Source organism: Polyodon spathula, chromosome 10 (genome assembly GCF_017654505.1).
Source record: "Polyodon spathula isolate WHYD16114869_AA chromosome 10, ASM1765450v1, whole genome shotgun sequence".
Taxonomy (NCBI): Eukaryota; Metazoa; Chordata; class Actinopteri; order Acipenseriformes; family Polyodontidae; genus Polyodon; species Polyodon spathula.
The window spans coordinates 39142613-39162186 of NC_054543.1; the positions used below are offsets into that span (position 1 = coordinate 39142613).

The window sequence follows — 19574 nt, forward strand, 5'->3', positions numbered from 1 at the left end:
CATTTCTCTCCAGAGACATGTTCTGCAGAACAAGACAACCATGTATTTAACCGTTAATCTGGTGCACATTAACGTAGTGTAGTAGACATTTAGCGAAATCTCTGGACAATGGTAAACTGGATTCATCGGTGCCATGTCTTCAATAAACTCGTCAAGATACACTACAGATTCATCTGTCACTAAAGCAGGTTAAGTTGACAGTAAATGAAGAGATTTTGAGTCTGACACGCCTTTATCTGTGTGACGGCTTTCAACAGCCCAACACAGAAATCACACTTGACTGTTTAAGAATGTGATAAGAGACAGATGGAGAATAGGATGTTGTTTGACTGTCTCACTGGCTCATGCTGTAGAACAGACCTCTACTTAACATGGTAACACTATTATTAGTAGTAGTATTATTTTTGGACTTTTAATTAATAAACTACTACACATTTTGAATATAGATAAAAGACAGATAAAATACAAACATTTGATGAGTGGATACATTTATACCAATAAGACAGGGTGAAGCAAATGTATGAAAACTTTATTCTAAAAGTCTGCATGAGACCATAATTATATTATTTATAGAGACGGTGAAATTAAGCATGCTAAAAGACAGTGAGTGTATAGTTTAATCAGTTATATTGATTCATGCTCTTAATTCATACAGAGTTTGTAAGCAAGGCACATTAAATACATTCCCTTATTACTCTATAAATGCAAGCAGCTCACTCGGCTTACCACAAGTAATAAATTAATAGTAATAAAAACACCAAGTGCAAAGACAGATACAGAAATTAAAACCCAGACACAGACACAATTTTTAATCCCATTCAGCATAATAAAATAAAGTTAGATTAAAAAAAAAAAAAAAACACTTCACATAAGCGTTCATAATATTCCAATATGCATTCTGTTGGTGTGCTGCTCATTTTACTTGCCTTTAGTAGTGTTTTTTTTTTTTTATATCAAGAAAATCTAGACAAAAATGACTATGAATAAAAATCGACTAATATTTTAAGATGCTGACAAAGTATGAAAAAAATTACTGTAATTTAAATGCAGACCTACTTGTCTGAAAATACATTTGATTTACCAAAAGAGTACACAAATTCCAATATAAAAATAATTACTTACTGTGTTAAATTGGTATAAAATGGCACAGCAGTACGGTATACAAGACTGAACACAACACCGCAAAGGGCAGTTCAAAAGTAAATACAAAAGAATAAATATGAATACGCAGACCATCATTTTAAGACAACCACATACACATCTGTGAACTTTAATTGTCCCAAATGTACATATGTAGGAGGTGCACAGCATATATTTTAAGTTGGAATAAAAATGTGCAAATAAAAGGAGGTAAAACAAAAACAAACAAACAAAAAAGGTCCATTAAAGGATTAAATATTAAAAATGTTTACAGCATGCTCTGCCTGAACACTGACACAACAGACACTCATAAACCAAATCATAAATTCTGAATTAAAACTATAAGAGACTAAGGTGTCTAATCAATGATCTCAACTGAAGTGGATCTTAATATAGATGCTTACTAACTACACTAAAACTGCTGTTTTCCCTTGACAATTACTGACCGCAAATAAAATACAGCAGAAACTGGTCCACAATACAGCAGGGTTGTGACTTTTAGCACTAAGACTTAGCGCTGTTTCAGTCATTACTATACGTCAAGCCTGACATCCATTTTGACAAATAAACAACAATTTATTTTTCCTTTATAGTTTTACTTCAGAATAATTTATTTTAAAGAGAAGCAAAAAAAAATAAAAAAAAAATAGTAAAGTAGTACATTCTGTTGTAGTGAATGCCTGTAAGAAAATTCATTGCAGAAAAAGTTTATTGGATGTGTTTTTTTAATTTTTTTTTAAGTAAAGCCCCCATTCCACTCAGTAAGTTTACTGGCAGTAAACAGGAGCAGCAGCTGCAGATTTGCATTTTTTGGACCTCATGGGCTCAGTTGGCACAAGTTAAACTCCTCCACCACTGCGGTCCACAGACACAGCTTCTCTCTCATCCAGGTTCTCCTCAGCTGTTTTCATCAGCATAGCGAATCTGCTACCAGAAACACGACCTTTCTGGACAGCACTCATAAGCTGGAAAACAAAACAAGACAAAGGAAAAGAAACAAAATCAATGAAAACTGATTCAATATCAGTACCACCTGAATGATGCTATAGTGTGCTCTTTCAGGTCACAGGATATGACTGTAAACACTTATCTGGGGAGCACACAGATTACATCCATGTGGAATAGGGAGAGAACTACAAACCAATCTTCAAGAAAAGCCTACCTCACTTGTTTTCAATGTATTTAACTGGTTTATATAAATTGCCCTGCCTTTAATTCATTGTTGGTACATCAACAGCTGAGTGCTATAGACCTCTAAATACAGCCACTATTTTTATTAAGCCACTCTTAGACTTGCTTTTCAGCCAAACAAAATCAACAATGTGTTTTAACATTTGGTGTAAGTGCAAGTCACTGTGCTGGAATTGTGATCACTTCAGGACACTCGTACCATCCTGGCCACTGGACCGAGTTGTGATCCTCTTCTTGTTCAAGAAGTTCTTCCCTAAAACACACCCTCACGTATGTAGGGGTCATTATCATGCTGCAGCATGTTCTGCTTTCTCAGCACCCTGGTTAGAAGTCAAATCATGCTCTTCTTGAGGAAGACCATGTCTGCCCATAATACTCTCATAGAAATTGATGTTCGAACGCCACAACACGCACTCTTTCTTCATATTACTATAAAGTTTAAGCTGAAATCCACTGCAGGATTATATCTGTTTTGTATACAGTAACTTCTGCATTTGATTTCATTTTGGCTGAAAAAAGCAGTTTCTTTTGCTACTTTAAACAGGCAGAATGTTCTGTTAAAATGTTCATTAATAAAAGACCTAACTGAAGATTTTCCCTGCAATAAGCCAAACTTTCAATACAAAGCTTTGAAAATGCATTTGGCAGAAGTGTGACTTTCACATTAGTTTCTCACTCAAGTGTTAAAGTCCATTAGTATTTTTTCATGCAAAAGAGGATCATCTTGCCAACTGTTTGCCTTTTTGTGCTAGCATCATATTAGTTTAGTATGTCTTCTGTTATTTTTTATAGCGAATATACAATTTGTTTTTCTTTTTTTCGAGAGATTATTCAGAGATATCTGTTAGGAAATTTCTAAGAGTGAAGGACTGATTTCGTTGATGATTCTTCTGGAATTTGATGCTTTTTGACCTATGAAACAATGTTAACTGTACCAAATTGCTATTGGCCTAACCCATCCAGATGTTCCACACTTGGAACGTGCATTTCCAAAATCTAGAAAACTATAGTACGGTTGTGATATGACTCTGGGTGCCAAAAGTTGTTGTAAACATAGCCATAGCGATACATTATATAACATTTGCCAATAACATATTTGATAGCATGGGCATGCCTGAAGTTAATTTAATAGCTAGACTCATTCATATTAAGGAAAACATTTTCTTAAAAATGTATGATGTATAAATAAATTAAAAAAAGGATCTTTCTTCCAATGGTGAAAACCTTAATTTACTGTCATATGGACTATTAATAATTAATAATAATAATAATAAATAATAATAATAATAATAATAATAATAATAGGAATGTTATGGTATTGCATTCAATTGACCATATTAAATACAGTTTCAGAAGCTATGCTTGACCAGAATTTCTGCATTCAGCTTCTACAATGCGGTTATATGGGGCTTATCTCAGGCAGGACAATTACCATTTTCTTTGCCTTGATCTTGTTTGTTTAACTTGACACGGTGAAGAAAGGGCTGACATTGACCAAAATCCCCAGCATTAATTTATCTCATGTTCAGCATTCATCACTGTCACAATGCAGGAAAGACCTGGCAGTCATTTGAAATACCTGCCTAGACCAGAATCTACAATAAACAAACTTAGCTTTTATAGACAAACAGGGTAAAGTGGGTTGCTTAATTCTACCTTCATTAAAGTTACATTTCAATTAAGCCCCCCCAGTAGTACCACCAATATCTTTATAATTATAATCCTGGTCCATAACATTAAACACATTTATAGCCGAACTGAGCCGAACAGAAACGCCAGTAGTAAGCTGTACAAATAAATAAAGAAGTGTCCAAACTATTATTTTGTTTTTTCCTCACCTGTAAGAATTCATTGAATTCAACCTGTCCATTTTTGTTCAGGTCAACTTCATTAAGGATATCATGGAGTGTGTTTTCATCAATCTGGACACTTATGCTCTGGAAGTGAAAAAAAACAACAAAAAACCCCAAAGAAACAAGCATTGATATACAGTATATATTTATTTATTTATGTTTTAACTAGACATATACTAGTTTAAATGACCAAACCTTGACCAACTGCACACAGTCCTCCACAAAAGCATAGCTTGCTGTGTAAGGATTTCCTTTAGACATCAAATTTAAAACAATAGGTTGCAGATAGAATGACTCCATAACAAACAGTCATAGACAAAATTATTGAACCCAATACTTATGATAAGATAATTCAAGAAAACACATTAAATAAAGGCATTTGGTGAACATTAGCAAGTAATTAATATGACAAAGACCAAAACACACACATTTCTAGTAGTTTACCAAATAAAAAACAACTTAAATAATTTCAAACATCTGTACATGACAAAAGTATTGGCACCTTTACATTAAAATTGTAAAACTTTAAAAAATGTTGTGTACAGCAGGTAGGGGAATCGTCCAAGCAGTTAAATTCAAGATTAAAAGCCAAGGACTGAAAAGAAAAATTTAGAAGCATCTAGCATAATAGTGCATATATACAAAGGCACCAAAACACAAAAGAGTTGTATGCATGTAGACCTCAATAGAAACCGCTTTTAAAGAAAATTCAAACAAACCGTCTTAAGCCAAGAAATACAAACAGGAATCTGAAGTATTCTTCAACAAAATGTGCTGGTCCAATGAGACTAAAATATAACTTTTCCAAAAATGGACCATAGTATGTTTGGAGAAAAAAGGGGAAAGCCTTCAAATGAAGACAACCCTGCATGTGCAGTTAAACAACAATACCATCTGCTCGTAAGCAGATTGGCAGACAGTTTATTTTCCAACAAGACAAAGACCCAAAGCATACAGCTAAGTCCACTCTGGAGTTCTTGAATAAAACGAAGATCAGCTTTGGACTGACCTGAAAAAAGATGTCGCCAAGCATTGTGCATCCAATCAGTCTGAGCTGAAGGACATATGCAAGACAGAATGGGCCCAGATTTCACCAAGATGTAATAAAAGCAAAACTTGGACACACAAAATACAAAAGCAGGCTTGCCAATACTTTTGTAATGAACGGATACTTTAAATGAAATAAGTTTCTCGTTTTTTTTATGAAGATTATTTGTTAAATAACAAGAAATAGTTTAAATTGCATTTTTTTTTGTTTTAAATAGGTTAAAGTTTACTAAATACTTGTCCTTAATGTGTTGCCTTGAATTATATAGTATAATACGTATAGGGTGTCAATACTTTTGTTTCTGACTTCAGCTAATAGAGCCTTCTCAAGTTAACCAGTCATTGTATTCATTAGCCAGCAGGGGGAGTTAACCAAAGCCTATCCTTGAATGCAATCACGCACACACGTCAAACATGTCCTGCCAGAATGTTACTTTCTGGGGTAAGCAAGAAGAGTTAATGATGCCGACAAACATATGTTTCCAATTATACACTATAAGGATCAACTGGCATGATCTGCTTAAAATAGGAGATGGGTACCTATTGGCTCATTGAATGATGCTCTTCTAGCCAGTAGCAATCTACACGTCAAGTATTTGCACATATTCTTCAAGTTTTGCTGATTCAAGCCACTACAGCATGGAATGCTACAGCAACAGGGACATATACAGCATGGGAAGAACACTGTGGATCTGTAATCGATTACCCATCTACTAGGTATTGTAATGTTTGTAGATCATCAGTGTAGTATGAGATGCAATTTCTGGGCACACCATACAAATAAAGTGATTGTACATTTGAATGGCAGTGAAGCTCAAACCCATGCAGCAAAACAAACTCTGGTATCTATTTTCAAACTGAAAGTAGAAGCAGTTTTATACCCAGATGTGCAAACTTGAAATGAACGACAGTAAAAAGCTAATGGATATTTTAAACAAACGTATATATGTACACAACTAGCAATTATGTCTGTGTATATATATTAAAAAAACACAACAAATATTACATCTTACAGCTTACCTCTAATACATGTTTAACATCCACAACTGTAATGAATCCCTTCTTTTGTTTGTCAAATTTGTGAAATCTGTTTTTATACCTAAAAAAAAAAATACATATAAAAATTAGATAGTAATGGAAATTATCTGTATAACCAGAACTAGGATATAAAAGTGTCTACCTGTCTACATCAGCAGGTGTAAGGTTGATTTCAGTGTTAGTAAGTTGCTCTGAACGTGTCTTAGATCCCATTTCATAATAAAGAAACTGTTTAGCTGCTTCAAGTTCTTCCTAATATTTTGAGAAGAAAAAAAAAAGTCAATTGACAGTTATGAGTATAACATAAAACCATCCTAATGAATAGTGGTAGTCACTCTTGGATTTTCCAACCCTTTCCAGTCCAGGACCTTGTTCCAACCGTGTCCTTAATTACTGAACTGAGCAGGCTAGAGCCTTGTTCCAACCCAGGTGTTCAAATGAGTAATTAAGGAACTGTAAGGAACAAGATCTGTATTGGAATGGACTGAAAGAATACCACTGCAAGTCTTCTTATAGTTTTATTTCAGGATTTTCTTTAACGTGTGTCACAATCCATACTGCAATCAAACATTCTTCAAGCAAGTAAGTATTGTGTGCTCCAATATTTTTTAATGTATGACTAAGCATGACTACTCTCACTCTCTCGCTTTCTCTCTCATTTTACAGATGCTTTTTATCTTTAATATACATAAAGCTGTACCTTTTTCTTTTGCTCACTCCACTTCAGTTCCTTGCCCATTATTTCCACGATTCTTGGTAGTGCTTCTTCAGCGGCTTGAACATTTAGGAAACCAAGCCGAGTACGCCGTGCAATAATATCTATGGCAGTGCAGGCATATTCTTTGATTGCATATTGAACCTGAAATCAATTTAGCAATTTATTTATTAATTGCGTAGAGAAACATATTAGCAGATCTGCTTACACTTTCTGTTTTGTGAGATACAGTATTCCAGGAGCATGGTCTACCATGAAAACTTTTTTTTAAAGTATTTTTTTCACTTTCTTTTCTAAGCATCACAGGTATATATATAGCTGTATCCTAGACTTTAAAACCAAATAATTTCTAAATACAAGGCTCATTAAGGCGTGGTCATAAGCAACAGTCTTTTTTGAATGCATTTTTGCGCATTAAAAAAAAAAAAACTAAATAAGCACAAACTTTAAATTTAAATGAATAAAAATATACATAGCAATTTTGCTGCGCAGCTTGTCTGCCTCCCCTAAAACTTCCACTAACTACATCTCCTGGAATACAATGTCTTCAGTTAGTAGAAAACTGTACACAAGAAAAACCAACCCAACAAACATTATCCACTCTATGGCTAGCCCTGTTGTCTTTGCAGCCGAGCACAGTAAAAATAAGAATTCACCAGTAGACTACACAGGTTGAAGCGCAAACACCCCAGCTACAAACCCAACTGGAACCTTCGTCAGAGGCAACCACTAAAAAAGGTTCCTATAATATTAAACAAACTGTTTTATAACTTATGAATGCATTTCCTTATTGTATTTATCTATATGGTTTATATTAAAGTTTTAATGTGTTCACTGAGTTTAAGAATTTATTGTTAAAATATAAGTAGCGTAATTAATTTGCAGAATCAGTGTGATACCTCAAAAAATGCGCTAAGCTGATAAAGAACATTGTAGAACACACACGTGTTGTACAGTAGTTCAAAGTAACACTGCAGTTAAAATTAAAGGCTCTTTAATGCCTACTCCACTACCATTAAAGACTGCACATTATTTATCGAGATTACTCATGACTTCAATGTAATGTTGCATTTTACCCCCTGAAAATACATTTTGCTCTGTCATTGTTAATTAGTGGGTAAGTTACTCCCAGACCTACAACCTTATCTGGAGTGCTGGTCAGAAAACCATGAAATAGAAGCATCTCGCATTCAATGCTACAGTACTGCATTTCCAAAATTAAATGTTACAAGCAATAGGACTGTTCTTGCTTAATATTACCTTAAAGAGCTGACATAACAACTAGTATATATTCACAGGTTTCGTTGTTGTTGATTTTGTGCACTTTAACATAATAAACTGGTTAGAAACAATATCAGAAACTGGTAAGAAAAAAGGATGAGCTGGAGCTCAATTGTGGTAAATTGCCCTCTATACCCACCTCACTTTCAATGTAAGGGAACTCTGACACCAATCGTTTTCCAACTACAGGCCACCTCTTTCCAGTAACCTTAGCCAGTTTGGCTACATCAAAGGCCTTATCACCATACGTCGAAGCAAGGTGCTGAGCAACCTAGGGATTCAAATAAAAAAAATGGCAAGCTGAACAAAGAAACAGGGTTCCCTTTTATATTCTAGTAATTTAATGGAGATACATGGACTCTGAAGTTTGATTATAATACAAAAACAGTAAGAACTAAACAAACAGGAAATAATTTAATTTGTTGCTATTGTTAGTTCTTATTAAAGTTCAAGTGCTATCAAATTCTCTGCATACTGACCTTTTTATACATTCTGAAACATCAGAATTACAGATTAAACTTTTTTGCACATTCTTCCTAAAAAAGTCCTGCGTTTTAAGTGTCAAAATTATTTCTGAGCAGGATTTTCACTTTATTTATTATATTTGTCAGGGCTCCTCAATTAGCATCATGTAAAACACAATTCCATAACAAACATTTAACAAAACATATTATTCGCTTTGAATATATATATATATATATATATATATATATATATATATATATATATATATATATATATATAACAACAACAAAAAAAAAAAAAAAAATGTTACAGTCTATATATACGTATTGCTTTCCTTGTTAGCTTGATTTAAAAAAACCAAAAAACAAAACAAAACACACACCATGTTGGCTACTGCAGTTCTGTCAGGATTTGTAGAGTCTTACACTTTGTTAGCTGCGTAAACACAGCAGAGCCTCGCTGTACTGTACACTGGGCAATGCTTGCATAACGACACTTTAAAAAAAACTGCAGTAGCCGAATGTGATAATGATATATATATACTGTATATATATATATATATATATATATATATATATATATATATATATATATATATATATATATATATATATATATATATAAACAACACACTTACAAATAAAATATATAAAAGTATAAAATAAACTATAAAGACAAACTGCCTTACACTACATTTTGTAATTAGACATTTATTTCTGCTACGGGTTACTGACTTGTGGCTTTACGACATAAGAAGCTCCTAGAATGTTATTGCATGCTAAACCACATACACATGTATAAATATTCATTTACAATTTTTTAAATATAAAAAGTAAAACACTTTTCTGACACTACTAACCTCCATCTCCAGGCCGTAGTCCTGCACCAAACGGATGTACAAAGTAGGGGTCCAATCTTTTCCTCCCTCAAGCACCAGGCCAACTGTGTTACATTTACTGGACTTCATTTTGTGTGCCTTCATGGCTGAATCTAATGTTTCCTCTGCCATTGCCCTATATGTTGTCCATTTTCCACCTTGGGGGGGGGGGGGGGGGGGGAACCAGATCAAACATAGCCAACATACAAGATGTTATAAAAAATAACAGTTTCTTGGATGCATTTTCAATATTTGTGCTGCTCTGTACTATGGATAAAGAAAACATTTAGCATTTAAAACAAACAAACAAAAAAATCTAACTTGTCATGGTATAGACATTCAATGATTTGTAAGATTCCCAATTGTTTTCACAAGGTTATTATGCATTTATAGCATATATTATAGTATTACAGTATAATACATAAAAATTATAGATTTATGCAACATGCTTAGTGAATCTTGAAGTTGATCTTCAATTACCAGCTATTGTAACGAGTCCACTTTCACTGATATTCACTATGTGATTACGACAAATGGACTGGGTATCCTTTGAGTTTGGATCAGTGACAAGAGGACGAATGCCACTCCATGCTGCCAAGACATCCCCTCTTCTCACTAGATGCAACAGAAGATACAAAAGAAAGTCAGTTCATACTAATACTATATAATTTAATACCATTTCTGTTTGGCTTGTCATCAAACATGTCTGTAGTACTTGTGCAGACATTTGAAGAACTGACAGACAGTCAGGCTGACAGATACATGAATCAGTCACTTCTATTACCCCTCAAAGACTCATACTCTTGGTAGAGCAGTCTGATGGTCTGAAACCTTGATCCCACATCAAAGCTACTGCCAAACCTTTCATAACAAATAGTGGATCAGTGGGGAATAAATAAAGGTTTAAAACCATTCCTCAGTATATTCAAGACGTTACTTAGCTCATGACTTTGTTTTCATATAGCAGTGACTTATAGATAATTAAACATTTATTTGATGTTGTGTATTGATTAAAACATGTTTTCCACCATAACGGGAGTGATGGTATTTCTGAATAAAGCACAGAAGATCTCATTATGAAAAGGGCATTTTTAAAACATTCATAACGAGGTAAGTGCCCATGCTCCAGAGTGGCTTGCATGAGAAACAAAACCCATTCAAGTGAAAATGCAGTTTTTTTGGTAGTAGGTGATAAACTAATAAATATACAAACGTATGCGTGACTCCAGCATGTCTGCAAAAAATCTATACAAACCTAGGGGATAATAACTGTTGAAGACATACGAGAACCCTTCCACCATTCATATATGTATATGAAGCATATCACACAATGAAATATAAAACAGGCAGACAGATATTGACAATCAATCAAATAATTAGTCTATGACTGGCACGTTAAAAACTATTTGACTTTTGCTCCAAAATCAATAGTACTGCGTTTTGTTTAGATATCTACCTGCCATTCTTTTAATAAATTATTCCTGTAGTTTGACAAACTTGTCTGTAGTTTTACTACCTCGTTCATGCTCTTAGCAAAGAAGTCTCTAGTGGCACCCCTTGAAACCACTAATCGACAAGACTATAATATAATATTTGGTTCAGTTTTATGTGTGTACGGAGACTTGTCATAAATTAACAGACACTCCCATATTATTTTCTTTGTGACAAATCTCTCTGTATACTAGTTCATGTATTCATGTCTTTATTATTCAGAATATAAAAAAACTTACTCATTTGCAGACATGACTACTAGAATGTAAAGATAACATTTACTTTCATGTTCGATCAGTTTTCAGTAAACTTAATAGAAAATTGCACTACAAATCCATGCATTTCAGAAGATTCCAATATATTCTAGGAAGTGTGTTTATTATAATATTATAATGATGGTGTATACAAGTGAAAAAAAAACAGCTAATAGACAAAGATGATTTTTGGCTTGTCTTAAATAAAACACTAATATTGGAACTGGTATTCTGTTACGTGTATAGAAGAAGGTTTCCAGAAATACAGGCCCTCTGACTCTATAATTAAACTGCTGGAATGTTTCCAAGACTGTGCAAGTCGATACAGCTGGTACTATTGTTGGCAGAAAAACACAGGTCTGTAGCAAGTTGATATGGCCACAACAGTTGTTGGTTCAACAACATGTGCTATTTATAATCAGTGCTAATTGCATAACTCAAAAGGCCCTGGAATTGGTGAACGCATATACCATGAATCCTGCATGGTGTAACTGATATCTTTTATTTACTGATATTTAATTAATACTATATATAATTTAATACTATATAAGTTAGTGTATATTTGAGCCACTAGTATCATCATCAAAGATTATAGGAAATATGGGTTTTGCTTTACGACCCGTGACTTTAACCAGTGCATAAAAATAACATTCTCTGTCAACATACCTTCAACATCAGGGCTCAGGTAATTGCGGATTTCATTCAGAATAAAATTAACATCCTCTTCTCTAGGCAATGGATGTGGAGTAACATCAGTAGGAGAGTCGGTGGTCCCAGCAATGGTCATTTTCTCCCACGGTAGGAAGAAGATAACACGTCCATCACTAGTGGATGGGTCCAACAGTCCCATGTTGTCAGGGCTGCGAGAATAAACATGTTGACTGCATTAACCTTTCACCTATTGGGGGTGTTCTTTGCAACAAGGAGGCACCTAATAATCATGTTCCTATCAACAATCTACAGAGGAGATTCATTTCTGTGGTTTAAAATTCAAATCAGAACCAAGACCTGTATTACCTTTTGTCTTACTGTCATGTGTTGTTTTTCCATCATTAACAAACAGCTCACACATCCAGAAAGTTGTTATAATTCATTGCATTCAAATGTATAGCCAATAATTTCTATTGAATATCTTCAAAAACATTCTGCTCATTTAATTCAAGGTTTTCTAATTAATTAGATGTTTAGATGTGCTTATTGAATGAGGTATATTAATGAGATTGGTAGATCCTTGTCATGACAGAGATTTTCTTGAATGTGAGTAAGCAGTGCTCCTGGAGACCATTTGTTACCTGTAATAACCAGGAATGACGATGTGCACACCAGCGCTGGGCTGACAGATGTTAGAAATTTTCTCATCATCCATTTTCCGCACCGAGTCTGTGAAAGGTCCTGTGGCATTGATAACACATTTTGCTCTGACATCAAATTCCTTCCCTATGAAAGAAAACAGCATCAATCATACAGCCCCATTGGTCTCTGTTCACTGATACTTCAGGATTATTAATTTATTAGTGAAAACATCTCTATAATAGAGTACTTCTTATTGGTCTATACGTGACTCCACAAGCCTGTAATTAATAAGAACTGGATAAACCCAATTTTACTTTATACTTTGTGTCAAAGTATTAAGTGAGATCTTGATCTGTCAAAATTAATTTTAGAAATGATTTTCAAAACACTGCTCTGTGATCACTTTCATCAGACCTTGTTTGCAAACTGAAATATCTGTTTAACACGTCTGTCCCACAAACAAGGAGAAAATCATACAATGATAATGTACTGAATTTAATTCAGCTCCTCATAATAAATGTAATTTTTGAAGTGTGTATATATATATATATATATATATATATATATATATATATATATATATATATATATATATATATATATATATATACCAACGATCACAGCCTGGTTTATGTAATTTAGTCGTCACCAATGTTTTTTTACCCTGGTTTTCTCCCCAATTTGGAATGCCCAATTGTTATTTGTATCCCGGTTCACCGCTGCAACCTCTTGGCGACTCGACAAACGGAGGCTGGAACACGAGGAGTCCTCCAAAACGTGCTCCTGCCAATCCATCATTTTTTGCACAGTGGATCCACAGCGAGGCCATCAGACCTATAGTGCCGGAGTACAACACAGATCTGATGGTTCCACTGCAGAACCGCAGGCGCCCCATCGGCCACAGGGGTCGCTGGTGAGCGGAGAACTGTGGAATCCCCAGCCGACCTAAGCCCTCCCTACCAGGGCGGCACTCGGCCAATTGTGCTCCGCTCCCTAGGAACCCCCGGTCACCATCGTCAGTGACACAGCCTGGATTCGAACCTGCGATCTCCAGGCTATAGGGCGCATCCTGCACTCCACGCGGAGGGCCTTTACTGGATTCACCACTCAGGAATTGGTTTTAATACTATTAATAATACTTTTGTAACGCTTTATATTATTAGAAGAGCACAGAAGTAAATATAATTGTAATTGGTAAAACAAGTTATTTGGATACTTATACCTGTGTTGGTATTACTTACAATGAATAAAAAGCCAAATATATTGTATATAAATAAATAAATACATAAATAAAACATTTAGCAGATAACAATTAAATAAACACATGACAGTACCATGATAATTTAACAAATTTATGTTGGAAAATAAGGATTTTTATTTATTGGGGAGTAATTCTACATTTTTACCTTTCAAATTCTCACAGTAATCTTTACAATATTTTAAAAACTATACGTATGAACATCAGAGGGCACTCATATACAGATATCATAGAATCATGCTTATATGTGCAATTTTTTAAAACAATTCATTTTAGAGTTGTCTTTTCTTTTCCAGCCATTAATGCACATGACATTTAAAAGGTGAGGCTATTTTCTGTACGCTAATCTAGTAATACACCGCTACAAGATCTAGTCAACTGCAACATACCACAAAGCCCGTAAAACATACAAAACTATAACAACATTCTGATGCTGTGACCGACTGGGTGACAGTTGCCCCCCCCAAAAGTTTTTATTAAAAGGAACGGCAAGTACTAAAACTGTGGAATGAACGGTGAGTGTTTACCTGTTATAACATCTTTGCACCGGGCTCCACAGACCCGCTCTGTTCCAGTTTGAGGATCTGTCTTCTTTAGTAGTCGCACTACTTCAGTGTAATTGGCTGTGGCAGCACCATACCTGGCAGCGGTGAGGGCGATGGCGAGGTTCATTCGTGCATCATTGTGTTGTCCTGCAGCAGGGGACAAAACCAAAGAGGACATGAGTCACCTCCAGCCAGTGACTGGTGGTATGGAAGTGTGTCGGAACCTATATGTCACATCTGGCCCTGTCACACTGAATATACATGATGGCTGGTCTGGTCGAACAACAACATTACTTAAAGACTTACTTAAAGACTTACTTAAAAAAAAAAATATGAGGTTTTACTTTGTATAATTTTAATTGTCAAAAATACATTTAAAAATAATGATGATTAAACCATTCATTAACATACACATAATCTGACTGTAAATGTGGAAAAGGTAAATATATACAATTATTTACTTCCCATTCATCTTTAGCTTACACCATGTAAAGTTATGACAAATAGTAAATATTTAAACTCTGAAATATTTGCTGTATTTTTGTGGAGGTGAAATCTCTGAATATGCTTATGGGCATATTAAAAAAAATAAGAGAATACCTAAGCATCACTACTGATTAAAACATGATATTGAAATCTGACATACTGAAGCAGAGTGTACCATTCAAAAAAACATTTATGATAATTAATATTACCACTACTTAAGATACTTGACATGAAACCATTTTAATAAAAGAAAAGTTATTTAAAAAAAAAAAGCCTGGTTTCATTAGGAAGTGATTCTTATGTACATCATTAAAGATTTATTGCTGGAAAATCCCTGGTTAAAGAGAATTGAGAATAGAGATGATTAATCACTTTTAATGTTTGTGTCTTGAGAGACTTCTATTTATTATTGCCAGAGAAGTTCAAATCCTGAATGTTGGCTGGGAGGGAAATGGTTCTGCATTGCAGGCGAACATATTCCATGTGCCCTGAATTTGTAACAGCTAGGGGCTAGGTAACGGGTGGTCTGGTTAATGCTACAACATGCTGCAAGCAATTCTCCAAGCCAAAGAAACCATTGTAAAGGCCACATTTTTAAATTAATTATTATTTTATTAAATTATAACTTCTGCCATTATTTGTTATCCTGGAAAAATATTCATAATTTTAAAACTAATATGTGTATTATTAAACATAATGTTCTTGGTCGAGAAACAAACATGTTAGCTTCTCATAGAACTTATGTCTGCATTGGTGGAAAACAAACCCCTTATCATATCAGCATAGTAGACTTATTGTAAAATCAAAGTAATCTAGACAGTAAATTGATACAACCAGCCTTGTGTGACGTTACAATAGTCAAGTATAATTACTCACACTTCCTGACATTATTATGGCATTATGTAATGAGTCTTTTTTTGTACCTTCTTCTCAAAGCGTAATACAAAATTGTTCAAAATTCCACTGTTGTTCTTTTTCAATGGATACTATGATTTCCTGCTACAAGTCAAAAAATAATCAAATGCTGCGGGAAACGTATACATTGCATGCAACACTTTAAATGGAAAATACATACATTATTATTATTATTATTAACAATAACAACAACAATGTACTAAAACACATATCCTCAGAGTCATTGAGCAAAGCCAATTTAATATATGGCTCCCTGGAGGTGAATGCAGTTCATAGTATTGCCTCCACCCCAACCTCAAACATAATCTCTGGTTCCTGGAGGTAAAAAATGCACTGAAGTGAGAAAAATTCTGCAGCGGGACAAAACGCTCCAAGATGACAGGGACAATAATGACAATCAATTTCATGTCTCCCAGTCATGAGCTGGAAATGCCTGACTGGGCTGACTTTTCCAATTAAATTGTTGCAGGTATAGCGGGAGAAGCAGTTATCATCTGTGTGCTTCTGGGAATTAGTCCTCTGGGTAAAGAAGAGTTGCACAACACAAAACACTTGCATTTTCTCACAACTTGTGTTCCTTCAAGGATCTATAGAATGGTACTGAAGATGTACGAACTTTATAGCCATAACATCCTTATTGTGTGAATGAACTGTAATAACCTGTAGGTAAAAATCTGAAGATTATATGAAGATCGTCCCATTCAGTTAAAGTAAACATTTAAAACAGAAAATTATATTTTGACAAGTACATAATCTCTGGATATGAATCCAGCCATGTCAAGTAATTGAAATCATTCCAACATGATGGCTGGAAAAGTCCTAAGAGAAATGAACTCATGCAGTCGAAGCCCAATTTCTAATAAGGTCACATCCTAAAATGTCATAGCAATGAATTGTTCTTGATTGAATAAATGGAGAGTAAAGAAATGACAGCTTAAGTGCATGTTACATTTTTTTTTTAAATAAAATAATACTGTTAATTTAATAGTCTTGGGATTTCTTTTTTTTTTTTTTTTTTTTTTTTTAAACCACAAATATTTGGATATTGCTTTTATTGCGGGCCCTTGACAAAAGGTTGCAGAAAAAAAAAAAAAAACCCCACACCTTTAAAAAAGTATTTTTCAAAGATCACAGATTCTTCTTTTAGCTCCAGTATAATGCCCCTTATCCAGTGTTACTTCAGCTACATGAGTAAACTTGACAGATCACTGCTCATATAGCAGCCGCATTCCCTTAAAAAAAAAATATGTTGCCTTTTTGCTGTACAACAGAATCCAGATATCAACAAATGCTAAATGAAGTCTGACATATACCCCGAAGAAACAAAGTTGAAGGTTTGAGGCTACAAAGGAAACCTTGAGTTAACAGGACATGCTAAGTACACCCAGGCTAACAACCAACATATGCTTTGTTTTTCTGATGCCAAGACAGAGCACAATTAGCCCGTAGTACGGAAGACTGTAGGACTAGTTCAGATAAAATACCCAGCAGCTATTTTCTGTTTTAAATCAACAGAAATTATGTTGTTTGTTATTTGGTTGCACTGACATAGGCAGTGAATTCAATCTACTGTACAAGAACCAAAAAAGGCATTTTAATAAGCAGGGGAACTTTTAAAGGGAACATACCTTTTTATTATTTATTTATTTATTTACTTTTAATACATAGACACACAAACATGAATAAATAATTAATAAACACATTTGTTTATTAAAGTGTTAATAATATTAAGGTTTTTTGAGGAGAATTAGAAAATGCTTGTTGAAATATTTTTACATACTAATGGTGATATTTTGTAATGAAAAGGCTTTGAACGTGAAAAAGTAGAATTAGATCAGTAAGTGTTTGAATAACATTTAGGTCTAGAGATACCTTTTGAATGTAGGAAAGCATCAACCTACAAGTTCTTGACATTTGGTCAATTTTTGAGCCTTATTAGATTTACACCTGAAATTAAACTGTAATTTGCGGGAGCAAAATGTACAGCCAATCTCTGCCTATGTTATAATAACACATGGCTCCATTTAAAAAAGAAAATGGATTAGATTTGAAAAAAAAGAAAAAAAAGCTGCTTTGCTGACATCAAATGAGGTATTGGAATGAGTGTATTCCAAATACAGCTACTGTATATCTGATGAATTTGATTTTGAATGTAATTGTGCATGTACTCTGCTGGCCAATTGATGTTTGGCTAGTAGATCGGGTCTTGTAATCTACAACAGCCACCCACAGGTCTTAAACTGCGAATGGCCATGCAACACCAATGGATAACTAATCTCTCAAAGGTATTTTAAGTATCGTCAGTCAAGGAATAGCATCCTCAATAGCCAACTATATTTTTGTTAACTATGGTCGAATTATTTGTTGTTTCCCACAAGCAAAGTTTCTTTAAAAATGATTATTATTTGCTCAAAGTGTGAATAACTAACAGGATACTAAAATTGCATCTACACTTACACTAAGGACTCTTTATACTATTCTTAAATATTAAACAAAAGCAGGCAACATTAAGCAATTGGGCATTTTTAAACCATCTCTAATTAGGATACCTGCACAATCCCTGGAACGTCAATTTTAAAAGCTACTAGTACACATTCAATAAAGTTAAATCATCACTGTTGTAATATATACACACACAACGTATTAATTTTATAAATCAAAAAATCATACTCAGGGACTGCTATGAAAATGTTGTTATTTTTCTTTTACCTTCATACTGTGTTCTATGCATGGAATTTGTCACACGTGACCCTGTGACTGTGATTGCCCTGTCACTGGTTGCTGCACAAACGCGTGCAGCTGGGAGTTGGAACATGAGATGCGTTGCTGGGCAACCACAGTTAGGCTCACCGGCACTGAGCCTGTCAGGAGGTCTGGATTGGCTGGGGGGCGTGCCCGGGGAGGCTACCCAGAGCTCAAAAAGCCTCTGCGCCACAGCTCGAGGGGACTGTACCCCGTGCAACACAGGCAGGTGCTGTGTTTACATCGAGGAGGACAGCGTCTGCTCCAATAAGAGGACTACTACACGAAACCCTTCCACTCCAAGACGGTGCTTGTGAAGGCACCGCCCAGCCAAGGCCACGTGAAAAGGCTGTTTGAAGAGGCCGAAGTTGCCGCGATAAATGCCAGGACTCTGGGAACCCAGAAGTACATCATTTTAGGGGATGTTGATCCCAAACAGTGTAGAGAGAATTTGCGTTCCTTTTAGTGGGACTAGCGCCAGCCTTGTGTGGCAAACTTTTATTTTTAGCTTGGTTTTGTTTTGTTTTCTATATTAAATGTGACACTAAGGTACCACTGCTGGTACCCTAGTGTCAGCACTTTTGTAAATTAAATATGCAAGTCTGTCAGACGTGTCAACAACTAATGCTCTGTGTCTGCCTCAGTACTGTTCAGTGATGACCCACATATGTAACAAATCCCTTCTCTCTTGTATAAGGTATTGGTTTCTTTTTGAATGGAAGGCCTATGCAGCAAAAGTAACTGGTCTTTCGATCAAACCAACTTAATTTCTCGGGGTTTGCCCACTGATTAATTAATTTTAGAGACAAAGGCGATCTAACAAACCAGATATTTAGGTTTAATTAAGGGAGAGAAAAAGTCCTATAAACATGGGAGCAAAATTACAATTAGTTATCAGCCAAGCATGGTAACAAATGCTGTCTAGTCCATCATCTCTGCGAAGCTGACTGCTGGTGTTGTATTCAGAGCCTCTGGTTTGGACA

The 19574-nt window shown here is 34.8% G+C and overlaps 1 protein-coding gene across 6 annotated transcripts in view; it reads right to left on the minus strand.

Moving 5' to 3' along the window:
- Positions 1 to 610: 610 nt before the first annotated feature.
- LOC121322287 (glycerol-3-phosphate dehydrogenase, mitochondrial-like) overlaps positions 611 to 19574 on the minus strand; it is a 36561-nt gene continuing 17597 nt past the window's right edge. For all 6 annotated transcript variants that reach the window (XM_041262055.1, XM_041262052.1, XM_041262054.1 and 3 more), the window contains 11 exons: positions 14431 to 14595; positions 12645 to 12789; positions 12019 to 12212; positions 10088 to 10222; positions 9590 to 9765; positions 8405 to 8536; positions 6970 to 7128; positions 6412 to 6521; positions 6252 to 6330; positions 4170 to 4268; positions 611 to 2105 (listed from right to left, as the gene is read on the minus strand). In XM_041262055.1, coding sequence (XP_041117989.1) covers positions 1980 to 2105; positions 4170 to 4268; positions 6252 to 6330; positions 6412 to 6521; positions 6970 to 7128; positions 8405 to 8536; positions 9590 to 9765; positions 10088 to 10222; positions 12019 to 12212; positions 12645 to 12789; positions 14431 to 14595 — 1520 coding nt within the window. In that variant the 3' untranslated portion in view covers positions 611 to 1979. The remainder of the gene's footprint in view (positions 2106 to 4169; positions 4269 to 6251; positions 6331 to 6411; positions 6522 to 6969; positions 7129 to 8404; positions 8537 to 9589; positions 9766 to 10087; positions 10223 to 12018; positions 12213 to 12644; positions 12790 to 14430; positions 14596 to 19574) is intronic.